Source organism: Podarcis gaigeae, assembly GCF_964106915.1.
Source record: "Podarcis gaigeae genome assembly, chromosome: 16".
Classification (NCBI taxonomy): Eukaryota; Metazoa; Chordata; class Lepidosauria; order Squamata; family Lacertidae; genus Podarcis; species Podarcis gaigeae.
Window position 1 is genome coordinate 12,998,041 of NC_139693.1, and position 16,547 is coordinate 13,014,587.

At 43.2% G+C, this 16,547-nt stretch overlaps 1 protein-coding gene across 12 annotated transcripts in view; it reads right to left on the minus strand.

The window, feature by feature from the left end:
• The window catches only part of MARK2 (microtubule affinity regulating kinase 2), a 112,008-nt gene that overhangs the window by 77,688 nt on the left and 17,773 nt on the right, over positions 1 to 16,547 (minus strand). For 4 of the 12 annotated variants that reach the window (XM_083716242.1, XM_083716240.1, XM_083716237.1 and 1 more), the window contains exon 1: positions 2,735 to 2,899. The exons of the other annotated variants lie outside the window; for them this stretch is intronic. In XM_083716242.1, coding sequence (XP_083572368.1) covers positions 2,735 to 2,770 — 36 coding nt within the window. In that variant the 5' untranslated portion in view covers positions 2,771 to 2,899. Of the gene's footprint in view, positions 1 to 2,734; positions 2,900 to 16,547 lie in introns of those variants that run through there. 12 annotated transcript variants of the gene reach the window in all.

A 16,547-nucleotide genomic window follows, 5' to 3' on the forward strand; every position in this document is an offset into this window, starting at 1 on the left:
GTTCATATGACTACTGCCGCCTTCAACCACATTTAACATGGGGATGGCAAACAGCAGTACACGGCTATAACACATCCAAGATCAATATCAAAATATGACCTGGAACATAGGAAAGTACCTTACAGAGAGTTCATTGGTTCATCTAGCTCAGTACTGCCTGGTTTACAATGATGGGCAGTGACTCTCCAGGGTTCAAGGCAAGAGCCATTTTCCATTCTTACCAAAGATGCTGGAGATTGGACTGGGACCTTTTGCATGTGACAAACATGCCATATTTGAAATTTCCATTGTTCTAGGTGCATTTTGCGACAGGGAATTTCATTAGCACACGCAGTTTCTGAGCTCTGGGCGCAGTACTGTTCCTAAAATATCAGATTAAAACTGCAGAGTGGAAGGAAAAACGTGTTCCTAGACATTCCGTTGTAGCGCCCATAACCTAGGTCTAAGGTGCCATTTAGCTCCTAGCTTTCATATCTCAGTTTCTAACACTGCAAACATGTTCCATCACTGAGCCAATGGGATATGTTGTTCCCCATAACAAATGATAAAGGAACGTAAATAAGTACCTGAGGGGTATTTCTAAACTTTCTGGGCAGATAGCATGCAGTATCTGGGGCCTTGTGACACTTCGAAGTATTTTTTTAAAAAATGAAGAATAGCATACACCAGACAGGAAGTAATGAAGAGTTTCTGAATCAAAGGCTTAAACGCTGAAACGAAAGTAACAACCAGGTAGCCAGACATAAAAAGGTAATTTGCTTATGATACACAGGCCAATGAGTTGTGCTATATTCGCCACTCACGTACAAGGTAAGACAGGGATCCCACTAATATTTAAGAGCATCTGAATTTACAATTCAGCAATTGTACAAGCAAATTGTTCGAGCCCTCTGAACAAATTCTCTTCTTAAAGTTGTACACTAAAATGTGGAAGAATTTGAGCTCTTAAATAATTTTTTTTACAAACTTTGTCATAGGATCAGAAATCCCAAGTGCCAAAACATCCACAAACAAGAGTGTGTGGTGCAACCAATGAGTTGGACCAAGAAATCTGCCTTATACAGAGTCAGGCCACTGGTCTGTCTAGCTCAGTATTGTCTACACTAACTGGCAGCAGCTCTCCAGGGAGTGTTTCCCAACCGTATCTAGAGACTGCTCCTGGGGACCTTCTGCGTGGAAACATACGCTCAAGTTACATATTCTCAGCCTCAGTTCCCATCTCTAAACAGGGAATTCTGGCATACTACTCAGTAATGTTGAAGACAAACAACACCGGTTTTGTAAATTAAAAAGTGCTCATTTTAAAAATGTAGCAATTTGGGCTTCCTTTGCATTTGGTTGCATATTTGTGACCTTTTGGCATTCTGAGACAAATATGTGCTTGAAACCCTGAGGACTAGGAACACAATTTAAAAAAGAAATCAAGTAAGCTGGGAGCTTTCTAACAAGACCTCCTGCCAGCTAATGGAGCCATTTCAGGAATCACCAGTGGTCCAGAGATACCTCAGAACATTCTTTTTTTAAAAAAATTAAACAAGAGTACTTCTGCTCCCCCCACTCGTCAAAGTTTTCTACTATGCCAAGGAGGAAATGGGCGATGAAATGTTTGAAGATTATTCAGTGACACCAAAATAAACCCCAGGCACCTCTGTTTTGCTGGCCAGGCTGTAGTGCACATGCCATCAATAAAAATAGCTGAGGTATAAAAGGAACCATTAATAGCAGGACTGCCCAGACACACACATTAGACGGCTCCAGCTTCTTGATTTAGAGATCTGTGCACAAGATTCCAGGGTTCATTCAAGTTTTTCACCCAGCAAGTCTATATTCTGCAATTCTGCCCAGGAGTATTGACTCCTGAGACCCCCAATTTCAATTGATTGTCAATTTTAACGCTTTTGCAAACAAACAAAAGCAGCAAGTTTATAGTCCTCAATGTTGCAGAGATACCTGAAAGCAAAGAGTGTCAACCCTAGCCCCCAACCCCCCCCCCCCCGCAATGTTCAGAAGCAGTGTTTTTGTGCCCATTGCTACCTGTCCTGCCCCCATCCCTCCAAACACCACTATGGTCCCTGTCCACTTGTTTACACCCCTCTTTTGCCACGGGAATATTCACTAGTGTTTCAAAACTTGCAAGTCACACTCCAAATTTCAGGTTCTGAATAAAGCACTGTAAAATTGGCATGTTTTCTTGAACGGGAAAAGAAAGAAAACAAAGCCAAGTTGGATACATGTTCACTACTCCTCAAAGGGCTGCATAACCGTGCTTAAACAAATGACTTTCCCAGCAGAAAACCTGCCTCCAAGTGCAAATAGCCGATGCAAAAAAATAAACGCAAGAGAGGGAGAAAAAGATGACTCTGTTTTTACTGGGCTTTCAAAAGTAAAAGCTTCAAATATCACTTATGGGAAGGTAAAGAGTTCCAACCGAACAACAGGAGTTAACATGATTTAAACAACAATTTAAAGAGAGAGAGGAAGAGAAACAGAACCACAAAGACTGTCTCTCCATCAAGCCTGGGTAATCATCACCATCATCAACTGTGCTCTCCCCCCAATGAACAGAGGCTGGAGGCTCCCAAGGCACCTCCCTGCTTTCCCCCAAAGGCTCTCAAGAGTAGTTATGAGAGTGACAAGCGCAGCTTAAGATGCCACACATACACACACACCCCACCCAGAACACCGGGATTGTGGTTGGCTGCTCAGCTCCCTCCCCCTCCTGCCCGGTACTCACTAGCCCATTAATTCTCTTCCATATCGCAGCCGTCATAGGGAGCCGTTAGACAGGCTAGCTGCCACTTCTCATGGGCCAGCAATTCCTGTTTGTCCTACTCCTTGCAAGGGAACTGAAAGGTTACTTCCCTGTGTATGGCACTAGCCCCGCCTCTTCCTCCCTCCCAGACTAGCTGGAGGGAGGAGGGAGGGAGGTGCAGGGTGGATGGGGAGGGGAGAGATTTGTTGGCATTTTAGAGAAAGCTTCCTGCTGTTTGGCAGCACACATCTAACTCAGATGTGCCGTGAGATATCTGGGGAACATACAGAAAGCTACACACAGGAAAACCTGAAACCCCATAACAGTTATCTCCCCTCTGCACTCCAACCGCCCCCCCCCACACACACACAGGAGGGGGGAAGGGGAAACTGGCTTGCTTCCAGAAACTTAATATACCTTGACACAAGTAATTCAGCGAGACGAAGACGCAGCTGGGAAATATCATGAGAAGGAGAGAGTTGATATTGCAGCGGTAAAACAGGATGCAGGAGAAGTTTAGCAGGGCCGGGAGTGCCACAGAAAAACAATTGTGCGAAGGAGGGGAAGTAATAGCAGAGTATTTTTTCAAAGGGGAGAAAAACAAGCGGGGGGGGGGGAATCAAAGGCTGTGGAAAGGTTCACTGGGACAAAATTCATTGCACTGATGGATTACTTTTATGGAGAGGCAAACAGGGAAAGTGCAAACTGGTTATTCTTAATATGATCTCCAAGCAGCTTTTGCTGTCATTGACCATGTTATCCTTCTGAGTCGACTTAGTGGGATGGGTACTGGAGGCACTGTTCTATGGTGCTTCAGATTCTATATCTAGGGTTGGTTTCAGGTATTACCACTGAGTGGTTGTCTCCCCGCCCCACGGGGTGCCACAGGGTGGCATCTTGTTCCAAATCTACATGAAGCCTTTGGAAGTGGTCATCAGGAAATCTGGGGTGAGGTGTGAACACCTGGCTGATAATACTCAGCTCTGCAACATCTGGATCAGTAGAGGCCATGCAAGCTCTGAATGAGAATGGATGGTCACTTTTCAGGGGTGTTGTAAGAATTACAACATTACTGTATATATGTGGAGCAATAAAAAAATTAAAAAGCACATTGTAAACAAACTAAGGTTTTCTCCTCATCTATTCCACATGCATGAATAGCCCACCATAAGTAATAGGTTGCTTCCCACATTGTCCTTGACTGCAACAATCAACCCAACTTTGAGGTGGGTAGCCAGATAGCAGGAGCAGGATTATTGCAACATCCAATCTAAAAACCAAATGTAGCTCAAGTTAAAAAGATGCAATTAAAAAAGAGGGGAGAAATAGGTCATAAAGGTCTTCTCAAGTGAGGGAAGCCTACCTCCCTTGCTAACAGCATTCCAGCAAGCTGAAAAAAATACACTTGTTTCAGTGCTGCATAAACTAGCATTGTTTCTATTTTGAATTGCAATTTTAATTATTGTTTCAGGTTTTATTTGTAACCCAAAAGAGGGGAGTGAGGAAGGAGGTGCCAAGACTGAAATCGATATAGAAATGTAGATAAAGCCACTGACCTGTGGTAAGTAAAAATTGCCCCCAGGGGAGCAGGGAGGAAAGTTTAAAATCAGGTGAGAATCGATTTCCCCCACTTTTCCTGCATAGCTTACCTACCCATGCAGACCCATTATTTCTTTTCCTATTATGAATTTATGAAGAAGATTGTATTCCTCATGCACTGAAACTGGGGTTTCCTCCTGGTCTGTTTTACTAAGCCATCTTTGTCTTGAGGTAGCCTTCTTCTCATAGAATCTCATAGTAGAGTTCTCATAGTAGAGTTATAGGGACCCCGAGGGTCCCCTAGCCCACCCTCCTGCAACACAGGAATCTTTCTGCCCAACATAGAGCGCAAACCCACAACCCTGAGATTTAGAGTCTCATGCTCTACCAACTGAGCTAAAATCTATCTTTCATTATAGGAAAGCATATAAAAAGACATGAAAAAATAAATAAGTAAAAATGGTCAGTGTCATTTATATCCTCTCTTCAAGATTCAAAATAAATTTAAAGCAAATGACAATGTCTACAATTCCTGAGAAGTTAGAAAACATTCTGGCCGCCTTCTCTAGCATTTCCATACAGTTAAAATGGAGTCCAGTATGTAAGAAAAGACTCTCAGTTTCCTAAAGGATTCTTTTCCTGTTTTTAATCTGTCCATTAATCTTTTCTAGTAAGTCATCTGTATATTAATTCCCACAGCCATGGGGCACCTCCATTACGGGTAGCTTACACCCACTTCCTAGCCTCTTTATATGGAGCACCATAATGTGAATGATATTTAAGGGAGGGGTAGTGAAAAAGAAACAACTGCCATAAGGCAACAGACTTTGCCAGATCTCCCCCTACCCCTGCACCCGCCATGCTACTTTTGCTGGATTGGAGAGAGCTGGTTAAAGAGCTGTATAATCCAAGCCTAGAAGCCAGAGAAAAGAGCATTCTTTACAGATCAGCTTAAACAGCTGGCAGCAGGGGGAAGGGTTGGGACCTAAAGAAAAGATTGCAGGCGAGTGGGGTGGGTTTGCATGGCTCCAATTTAATTCCACTAAAGTTCCGGATGGTGGGAAAGAGCTCTCTGCATCCACAGAGGCTGTGTCAGTGACTTGCTACAGACACAAATCAAACTTATTTATTTATTCATCTCATATTTTTATACACTGCCCCTTTCAGCAAATCTTCCAGGACGGCATGCAAAAGCAAGTCAAAAATACTAAATAAAAATTTATATTAAATTGTAGTGTGTCTAAATAACAACCTAAAAAGTCTGTGAGATTTATCTTTTTTAAATCCATGCCTGATACCAAAAGACAATAATGCTGGTGCCAGGAATGCCTCTTCAGGGAGGGAATTCCATAAGCCAGGTTCTGTTTATTTTATTTTAACAACAACAATTCTTATTATTCATTTCCATACCACTTTATATTTTTAGGAAAAAATCTGAAAGTGGTTTACAACACATTAAAACATCAAATAAAACAATCCAGAATAAAACATTACTGAAGAAAGTCAAACATAAACTATACATTTAAAGCAACATAACCAACAGGAAACAAACATTTCAAAATAAAACATTATAGAGAAGTCAAAATAAAACATTATAGAGAAGTCAAAGCAAAGTTAACAACAAAAAAACCCCTAAAACATTTCAAAAGGAAACATTACCAAAGGAAGACAAATATAAAATGAACAGTTAAAACAGCATAATTAACAAGAGAATAAAATATTATTATAAACATAGAGCACAGACTGTATTCCACTTTTCACCACATCAGGGTCTTAAAGCAGCTTCTTGGCCCTCATCCTTGAGAAGCCAACCTTGCCCCCAGTTTGCAGACAGAACAGGAGGACCTCTGCAAGACATATGGGGTAAGGAGGTGGGAGGTGTGGGTGTGTTCATAAACCCAAATATCTGCACACTTTCAAAGGAAAAAGAGGCTGGGCAACCAAGTCTCCTGGACTGTAATGCAGCAACTGGAAGAAGATGAAGCAAGACAGTTTGACACGGCTTCCTTGGTCCAGACACACCAAACAAAACATGAGGAGATGCTGGAAAGGTATTTTTCCAACCTATCAAAATCAAGTCACTTTAGGATCTTGTGCATCCGAGCATCCAGGATGGTTACTGGAAGGGAACATGAGGGAGGGGTCCTGCCTCTGCTTGTACACTTTGTTTTGGAGGGTGTTGTGTTTTGACACACCTCCTTAGACGTAAGTTTCTGCAGGTATTCCATGAGGTCCCCCTCTCCCTCCAGCTGGCAACCATCCCTTAACCATGCTTGTTTCAATACAGGGCCTTTAAGAACACCTGGAAGTGGAGGATAAAGTGGATCCAAATACGGAAGCCTTTGGCAAAGGTCCTGGTGGGTGGATGCAGACACTTAGGTCTGTTGCTGGCCAGTCTTCAAAGCCTGTACCATGTAATGTGACACTGAACTCTGTGCCCTCTGCCTGTCGTCTTGTTTTGTATAAAGGGCTCAGCTGCACTTCCACTCCATTTGTGTCCTTTCCCTACCCCAACCAAGGAGAGAAAAGGGTCTCCAAATCAAGCAGGGAGAACATGCTGCTATGGTTCTCTTCCAAACAACAAAAATAACACCCAAAACTATTTAGAAACACCGGTCACATTGCCCCTCCTTCAGGAACCCTGAGTGAAAAGTTTCAATTCCCAGCTAGACAGCTGCTAATTAGAAAGGGGGAAAAAATCACTACTTTTGAAGAAAGAGAGATGTGGGTGGGGTGGCGGTGCAGAAAGAGACCAAATAAGTAATTGGTGAAGGGGAAATTTCAAGCTGCCCATCCAAGCATGCAAACAAAGTCGTAGGCTAAGGAAATACCTTCAAAACTGAGCCATGTCGTGTTAATCTCTGCTGATGGATCTAGATGGCTCAGGGCAAACAGGTAGCACAAATAACAAAGATTTTTTAAAAAGCAAGACGAAAGCACCCAATGGCTGGACTGACAGAGAAGTTTTGAGATGTGTTCTCTTCTTTATCAAAGGAAATTCTGCCACTGCTTCTAACATTTCCTAAAGAGCTAACTCACTCTATTCAAGGTGCAAGCAGCAGAAAGAGCACTAAATTTGGGTTCAGATCCATAGTCAGCCATAAAGCTCACTGGGTGACTTTGGGCCAGTCACTATCTCTCAACCCAGCCTACCTCAGAGGGCAAGAGCAGTATGCCACCCAGAGATCCTTCAAAAGAAAGTCAAAACAAAAACGGTAATATATAATAAATGGAAGTAGTGCTCAGCTTCAAAGGAGCTGAAGCTTCTGAGAAGCCCTACCATCTGCCCAGGGATTTTTAAAAAATGAAGGTGTTTGCACAGTTCTCTGGAAGCAGCAGCTGCAACTGGCAACCCTCGTTTAGTACAAAGTCACGTTGCAGGATGCAAGAAGGGAGGGGGGTTGAAAGTCTGGTTACATCTACATTCTGTCCCCATTTTTAAGAGCACAGAGGGTTGGTTATTACTAGGGCTATCAGTCAATTAAGTTTCTTCTTTGTATTTTAAATTGGGAGAGAGCCCTGGCAATTAATTAATTGGTAATTAGTCAACCAACCAACTGATACTAATATGAGCAATCCTTTAAAATCTGCATTTGAGGAAAAAGTAGTTCCGAGGGAAATTGTATGCCTTCTTGAGGCAGCCAACTCCAACCTGGTATCCTACATATGTTTAAGACAAATTCCACCATCCCCAACCACTGGCCAAACTACATGTAAATGATCAGTGGAGTGGAGGGTACCAGGCTGAAGCAGGCTGTTTCAAGTTGATGCACTCATACGTCCTAGCCCACATCACTGTAGAGAAGGCAACAGAGAATAAAAAATGAAGAATCCTTCTAAGATGGTCTGTGCTATCTGCAGCTTTTCGAAGTACATATATTAAAAAATATGCAAACCAGTTAACTAGGGCTCCTTTTTAGTAGCCATAAAAGATAATAATAGGAAAACAACTTGCGTGACCTGTGAGATGGTTTTCCATCTAAACCAGTATTACCTGCCTTGACTGGCAATGGCTCTCCAGGGTCTCAGGCAGAGAAGGGTCTTTCCTATCACCTACTACCTGAAATTATTTTAACTGCAGATGCTAGATTCCCCACTGAGAAAGGGGGCCTAATTTTATCTGCAGGAACCTCCAGAAGAATTTAGTTAACAAGTGTAGTAGCACAGGCCTACACAGGATTGGCGCAGAGCCATTGTGTGCATGACTTGGTCATTGCCTGTACTACCTACTCTATCTGGTAGGGGCTCTCCAGAGTTCCAGTCCTGTCTGGAGATGCCAGATTGAAACTGGGGCCATCTGCATACAAAGGAAATAATTGTACAGACACCCCCCCCCCATTTACACTGGAATTACATTCACCATCACCACACATTCTGCGTATATTTGAAATGCCACTGAAAAAGCCTGCAAACACCCCCATTCCGCCCCACCCCCTTTTGCGACGTGTGCACACATTGAACATGCATAAAGGGGGGTTTGCCTGTACTACCAAGTCAGAGGTGGGCAACCTTTCAGTCCTGCTTGCAGTTCAGATTCTGTTTTCATTATTCCACTGGATTTCTTCATTGGCCAAGTTATGAATGACCACCTGCAGAACATCTGGGGACCTCTTTTTAGAAGAATCATCACTTAAATTTGAACTTTCTCCCTCATTCACTACCTTTCAAAGTGGGTTTATTAATTCATCGTTTGCTGCCTTTTCCTCTCGTCTGCGCTGTAGAGCAGGAAACTTGGGAGTGATGACCTAAAGCATCTGGAGTTCCATCGAAAGATGCCAGATTGGGGCTTAAACAAATTAGATCAGGTGATGGGCTGAGATCATTTCCTTGGATGGTAGCAAGTGGGTTATCAGCATACTAATCCACTACCAGGAGGCTTGAATCTGAAAGGGTTGAGAATGGAAAACAACTCCCAAAAATCCGTTTCTTGAGCATTCATTTTGGTGTAAAAGCAGGTTTCTAAGGTCCGATCTTGATAGATGTAATTTAACTGTTTGGTTACTGAATCTGATAGGGTCTTAGCAAATGCAGACCTATTCCCATCTTGATGTACCTTCAAACCACCACTAACTTCAGTTTGTTTGCTGGTAGGTCTTATCTGCAGGGCTACAGTCAGAATTCCTGTCTTCACTAACACAGCCAGTGCACCAATGATGGCATTCAAACCCAAAATTTCCTTTTCCAATGTGTCGATTCTGCTAAAGATTCCCTCTGCTGTTTGTTTAGACAGGAGACACTGGTGGCGTAAAAGTTCCCACAGTGAAGGAGTTTCAGTCTCTGTTGTGGTAGAGTCTGATATGCCAAGATTGTTATTACGCTTAGTTGAGCTTTCATTATACGGAGGAAGCTGAGGTTACCTTGGAGCATATATATCAGCTCCTAGCAAGCCCAGATCAGTTGAACAGTTAGCTAAGCTTTCATTAGGAGTATGTAGCAAAACCTCTTATCTGGGATAAGGCTTCTCCAGTCCCATACTTGCACACTCACAATGTAAAGTTCCAGGGCTCTCCATGTAAGATATATCAATTTAATCTTCCTGCAAGTGCTTTAAAGTTACATCTGCATCCCATGTGGGGCACAATATTATGATGGTGGATTGGGAGAAATTGTGGAAAAAAGGAATTAAATTTACAGCATGTAATATATTAAGAGAAAATTTGATGAAAATGATGTACAGATGGTACTTAACACCAGTGAAGTTAGCAAAAATGTATCATACTCATGATAATAAATGCTGGAAATGTAAGAAAAAAGAAGGAACCTTTTACCACATGTGGTGGATGTGCCCCAAAGTAAAAGACTTCTGGGAAAGGATTTATAATGAACTGAAAAAAGTGTTGAAAAACACATCTATTAAGAAACCAGAAGGCTTTTTACTTGGTATAGTGTGTGGGTGTGTGTGGGTGTGAAAACCCCAGAAAGGATGTTACTTTTTTTCTGTATGCCACAACAGCTGCGAGAATATTACTAGCGAAGAATTGGAAGAAACAAGATTTAACAACTATCAAAGAATGGCAGATGAAGATGATGGACTATGTGGAACTTGCCGAACTGACTGGGAGACTCCGAGATCAGAGAAAAGAGATGGTGGAAGAAGACTGGAAGAACTTTAAAGAATATCTGAAAAAATATGTTAATATTTAAATCGTAGAATAACTTTGGAAGTGGATATAGGCTGTAGGGTTAGAAGTAGAAGATATAAGACAAGAATTTGTTTGTATTGTTTGTTTTTTCTTTTTGTGTTGTTTAGTTGTGTTATAAAATGAATTTAAAAAATGGGGGGGGGAATAAAGTTACATCTGCATCCCTTGCTGAGTCACAATAGTGCAGCATAGATTGCTGGACTAAATTTGGCACTGGACACTTCTGGAGTTCTGAAGTACTACAGGTCTGTACACATGTAATAACCATGTTAAAACTACAGAGTATCTTTTGATCAAGATGGTATTTTAAGCGTTTATCAGTTTAAAACTCTGAGCCAAAAGAGCTGCTCTCCAATCTCCTATCCTGCAATTAAAATAAATGGCTTTTAAGTCCACATAGAAGTAAAACAGATATGCTTCTTGACTTTATGTGGCAACCAACAACAGCTGCTAGGTCCACTGACTTTAACACTTTGAAATTATTCAAGATAAAGCAAATTAAAACTAGACCAGACCCTGGAACTCAAGGACAAAGCAGCCTCAATCGTTGCCATCTTCATCTGGAAGTGCAGAACGTGTTTCAAATAGGAGTGCCACCCAACCACTTTTGCTTCCAACAGCAGCAGCAGCAGCAGCAGCAGCAGCTGCCTTCCTTAAGTTGCTCTTCTCAGGTCCCATCCCACTCTAGTGGGCGGGGGGGGGGGGGATAGGAAATGTGCGCTCTCAAGAGAAAAAATTCACATGCTGCCCCGTCTGAGGCTGCCTGCAAGAACACCAATGTGCGTTATTTGGGGGAGTGGTTGATTAGTCTAGCAGGAAATTGGTCACCCACAGAAGGAAAGTGCTCCTCTCCACTTCAGCTAGCATTCAGTTGAAACTAAATCCCAGGGATTGTGGGATCTCTCCCCTACCAGAGGTGCTAAACTAACACAGCAAAGCTAGGAAGACTGTATTAGCACCAATTACCACTGCTGAGGGTATGCAGACCTACTGCAGCTCTTGCATTTCACGGCCTTTGTGGCCTGGCTGGTTACAATTCCCCCCCTCTGTACAGACAAGTTTTCCTCTCTCTCTTTCAACTAAGGATAACAGGTCATGCATCAGATCAGGGGTCAGCAAACTTTTTCAGCAGGGGGCCTGTCCACTGTCCCTCAGACCTTGTGGGGGGCCGGACTATATATATATATATATATATATATACTGATTCCCGGACCATCCGTGGGCCGGATTTAGAAGGCAATTGGGCCGGATAGAGCCCCCGGGCCTTAGTTTGCCTACCCATGCATCAGATGAAATGGGCTCCAGTCCATGAAAGTTTCTGCTACAGTACATTTTTATGGTGCCAAAGGACTTGTGGTAGTTTCTATATGAACTCGAGCAATCATATGCCCCTGTATCAGTAGTGGGGAACCTGTAGCACACCAGATATTGTTAGACGTCAACTCACATCAACCCATGACAGAATGGCTAATGGTCAGGGATAATGGTAGCAGCAGTGCACAACATTGTAGAGGGCCACAGATTCCCTGTCCCTGCTCTATTATTCAGGCATGCCCCAAACACACAAACCTATCAATTTCCCATGCCATCAAGAGAAATCACATTGCAATATTTGACTCCACACACATACTTTAAAAAGTTTGAGAGAGGTCTATCATTCCTGCCATGGGGCAAGAGTTGTCCTTTTTTATACTTGTTTCTGGATGAACATGTTTATAAGGGTTTGCTTTACTGCATTTCCCCCCTATATATATAGTTTTATATGATCAATAAGCTATTTGGGATTTTATATATTTGTAAGTCGCTTTGATACTTTTTCGTAGAAATAAATGTAATAAATAAAAAATACTGCTGCACTGGGGTGGGGGTGGGCAGCCACAAATATTTTGGAGTGAGCCCTGTGTGTTATATTTGCTTAAATTCACTTTAAACAAATCTGATAACTGCTTAGCCTATCCTTAAGATTCCTCCATGATAACAACCAAAAAGAGCTGTTCACAGTTTCTTGAGAATGATTCATGTATGCTAATATCTGCAAACATAAACAGTCGACCCATCATATGCATGCTTAAACCATGGGGCAGGAGCAGGGGAGGCTGCAGCACACCTAGAGAGGAGCACTGTGACAGGTTTTGTCTTTCTCCATTCAGAGTTGACTTTGAATGTGGATTTTTAAAACCTACCAACACAAAATTAGGAAACTCTGAATGCTGTTACACCAACAGTCCTGTAACTTTGTCAACAAGGAGGACATAAGCCTACCATGCTACTTAAAAAAGAGAGTGAATCACCCCCAAAGCAGACAAACCTTCTTTTGCCTTCACCTTCTATCAACTGGTTACACAACAGGAGTCTTAACTGAGCAAGCGCCACACTGTATTCTACTTTGTGGCTGCTTATAGCAGGGGTCAGCAAACTTACCGCGCCTCGGGCCAGTGTCTCCAGCGCTGATCACGCAGTGGACCGGAGGGCAGGGGAGCGCATGCCCATGTGTGTGCACACGCTATTTCTGGCGCACTTCTGGGTTGGAGGAGCACCAGAAATAGCTTGCGCGCATGTGCACGGGCCTCCTCGGACCCAGATGTGCACCGGACATAACATTTGCGCATGCGCATAAGCTATTTCCGGTGCTCCTCCAACCTGGAAGTGGGCAGCCGCACAGCGCAGTGCTGGTAAGAGCAGGTGGCGGCAGCAGGCAGCAGGGGTTGCCGCCGGTCAGATAAATAAGTCCCTCGGACCTTATCCAGCCCAGGGACCTTAGTTTGGGGACCCCTGGCTTATAGCCTGCACTGTTCTCTGCCTGTGTTTAGAGCATAAGTGGGAAATCTCAGGCCTATGTAGGCCAAATGCAACCTCTCAAGCCTCTCTTTACTCAGTGCTCAGAACTCTCCCTAGGCCATGTTCCCTCTTTCTCAGCCACACCCCACACCACCCCTGCTTCACACCCCAAGTCATAGAATCATGGAACTGCAGAGTTGGAAGGGACCATCTAGTCCAACCCCTTGCAATGAAAGAATATGCAGCTGTCCCATACTAGGATTGAACCTGAAACCTTGGTGTTATCAGCACCACGCTCTAACTCACTGAGCTATCCAGTGTGAAAAGGAACTCTGATTGTTCCTTTAGGTTGTTTGCATGGATTGACAGACACGTGTGAAGGAGGGGGGGGGGAGAGGTAAAACTGTCCACTAAGCAAAAGTAAGAATTGCCTTGGTTGCTCCAACAATTTTTGCCCCTGGCTCCACCTACCACTGGCTTGTGGCCCTTGAAAGTTTGCCCAGAGGAGAATGTGGCCCTCTGGCTGAAAGACATCCCTCACCCCTGGAATAAAGGATTAGCCTTGGCTCAGTAGACAAGTGACAGAACTATGGTGGGTGTGTAGAGGAGGGGAGAGAATGGCTGCATATGGAGATGCTACGTGTTCTAAAAAGTGGTTTAAGTACTTATTTTGAATGGAACTAGTGGTACACTTGCTGAGAAATGTTGGCCAGCACTGATTTAAAAGGATTGTGTTTCTTTGTTTCATAGCTTCTCCAGAAAAAAAACACAAGTCTCTCTGGTACAATACTATGAAATCAATGCTGTAAAGTAATTGACGATATATATAACCAGCCTGTTGGCCAAGTCTCCTCCCCCCACAACTCTTTTTGGACCAGTTAAATAGTAAACCTCCTGAAAAAAATCTTTTGTAAATATCCGCTCAACTCCCTCTGAACCTACGGTTCTTTTGAGCATCTGTCTCCCCGCTGCCCCCCTTTCCGTTGTTGCTTAATCAGTTCCACTACAATGTCCCACTGTCCGGCACACAATGGAGTCAGCCCAAACAGTAGCTAAAGAGTTTGCTGCTCTATTTGACGCAAGCTTTGGTTTCCAGTGGACTGTGAAGCTACTCTTTTTTTCTTTTTTTCTTTTTTTTTGGCGGGGTGTGGTGGGGGACACAGCCACGGCAATATAAGCTTCCAAAATGCTTAACGGAAAAAGCAGAAGAGCAAAGGGGGAACTCTGCATGCTCAGGTTAATAGGAGTTTACTGAGCATGTAATGGTCAATGGGGTGGGGGAGAGAGACAGCTTATTTAAAATATTTCTCTCTCATCTTTCCAGGAGGAACAGGACTGTTCATAGTCAACCTCAGCTCAATCCATCATGGTAAAGTTACACTTTCAGGGGTAGCCAATGTGGTTCCCTACAAATGTTGCTACACTACAACTTCCATGATCCCCAACAATAGCCGTGCTGGCTGGGGCTGATGGGAGTTGGAGTGCAATTACACCTGGAGGAAACCACTTTGGCTACTCTTGTACTTATAATAATATAAGAAGGGTCTTTATACAAAGTCAGTCCAGAGGTCCTCTAGTCAAACACTGCTTCTTCTGATTGACAGTGGCTTTCCAGTGTTTCAGGAACATAAAGGCCTTTCCCAGCCTTACCATCTTTTAACTGGACTAATCCTGTGATACAGGGTGGAAATCTCCACCCCAATAAAACGTTCCACTTCATAGTTCAGTAGTAGCAATGAATGGGTGTCAACTGTGAATATAGTATTAGGAAAGTCTTGCAGTTTCAAAACTGCAATTGTTTTTCAGTGGTTAACTCTTGGAAGTATGCAAGTCAGCATATTATGCATTATTTGGGTTGATAAAACGTATTCAGCACCTCTGTCTTTTTTTGTAAATTTAAATGTTAATGTTACAGAAATTCATGTCATTGTCTTTATACTTTTAAAAGTATCCCAATAAAAATGACCACATAGCATTACACTTCAACTTCATTAAGAGTGCTTTTATTTCCACCCCTCCAATATTTCAGGTCAAATGTGGTACTGTATACTGGAATAAAAACAGTCATGTATGATGTACCTTGCAAACGCACTCTTGTGCTGGCTGAGGCTGGTGGGAGCTGGAGGGCTGAGTCTTTAATCTCTTTAGTGAAGACAGTTTCAGAACTAGAAAACAAGAACTGGTCTCCTGATTCAGTAGAAGGCAGTATCATATGCTCATATCCAAAAAGCAGAATGGCACCTCCCCTCTGGGACTTCACACCATTTCAAACAACACTGTATTTTAAGTCACTCCTGCTCATTAAGGCCAAAGACACTACTGTGACAACAAGGCAGAGGCGTAGCTAGTCAGATGGTTTAACGCTACCAAGGAATGAGCTTCAAGAGCAATTGCTTCTGCAGTTAAAGAAAGAAACTTGACAGGGAACAAGTTATTAGGACAGTCATAAACTGAAGCAACAGACCACAAGAGGTTTCCTTTCCTCAGCTTATTTGCTAAGGGAGGGCCAGCCCAGAGCCTAATCAATTAGTATCCATCTCTCTATCTGACATGATCAGAGTAATTAAGGTAAAGATTCCCCCCTCCTGCCGCCACCTCCTGGGGAATTCATATTGCACTGAAGTACTGCTAAGGAGAGCCTGTTACAGGAAGCGTTCATAATCAACATCTAATGGGCCATCTCATAGGAACATAGGGAGCTGCTTTACACTGTCAGAGGCTTAGCCTATCTAAGCTCAGTACTGTCTACACCAGGGGCCAGCAACTTTTTTCAGCCTTGGGCCAGTCCACCCTCCCTCAGACCATGTGGTGGGCTGGACTACCGGGGGGGGGGGGGGAATGAACGAATTCCTATGCCCCACAAATAACCCAGAGATGCATTTTAAATAGAAGCACACATTCTACTCATGTAAAAACACGCTGATTCCCGGATTGTCTGCGGGCCGGATTGAGAAGGCGATTGGGCCGCATCCGGCCCCTGGGACTTACGTTGTCTACCCCTGGTCTACACTGACTAGTGGTGGTTCGCTAGGAATTCAGGCAGGGACTTCTCCTAGTCTCACATGGAGATGCCATCAGGCATTAATCAGGGGCTTTGTGCATGGAAAAAGGATGCTCTACCAGTGAGCTGCAGCCCTTCCTTAAAGGGAAGTTGGAACCAGAAAAAATTGCTAAGCTAACTGGATGAAGCTCAGGTGCTTGGGTTTTTTCTTCTCAACCTTTTGCTGCTATTTGTGGAGGCAAGATTTCTTCTTTTAAAAAAAATTACATTGCCAGTAGCAGATAGTGATAGGTAGCCCTTCCTAAACCTGCCATGTAACACACCATAAATTATC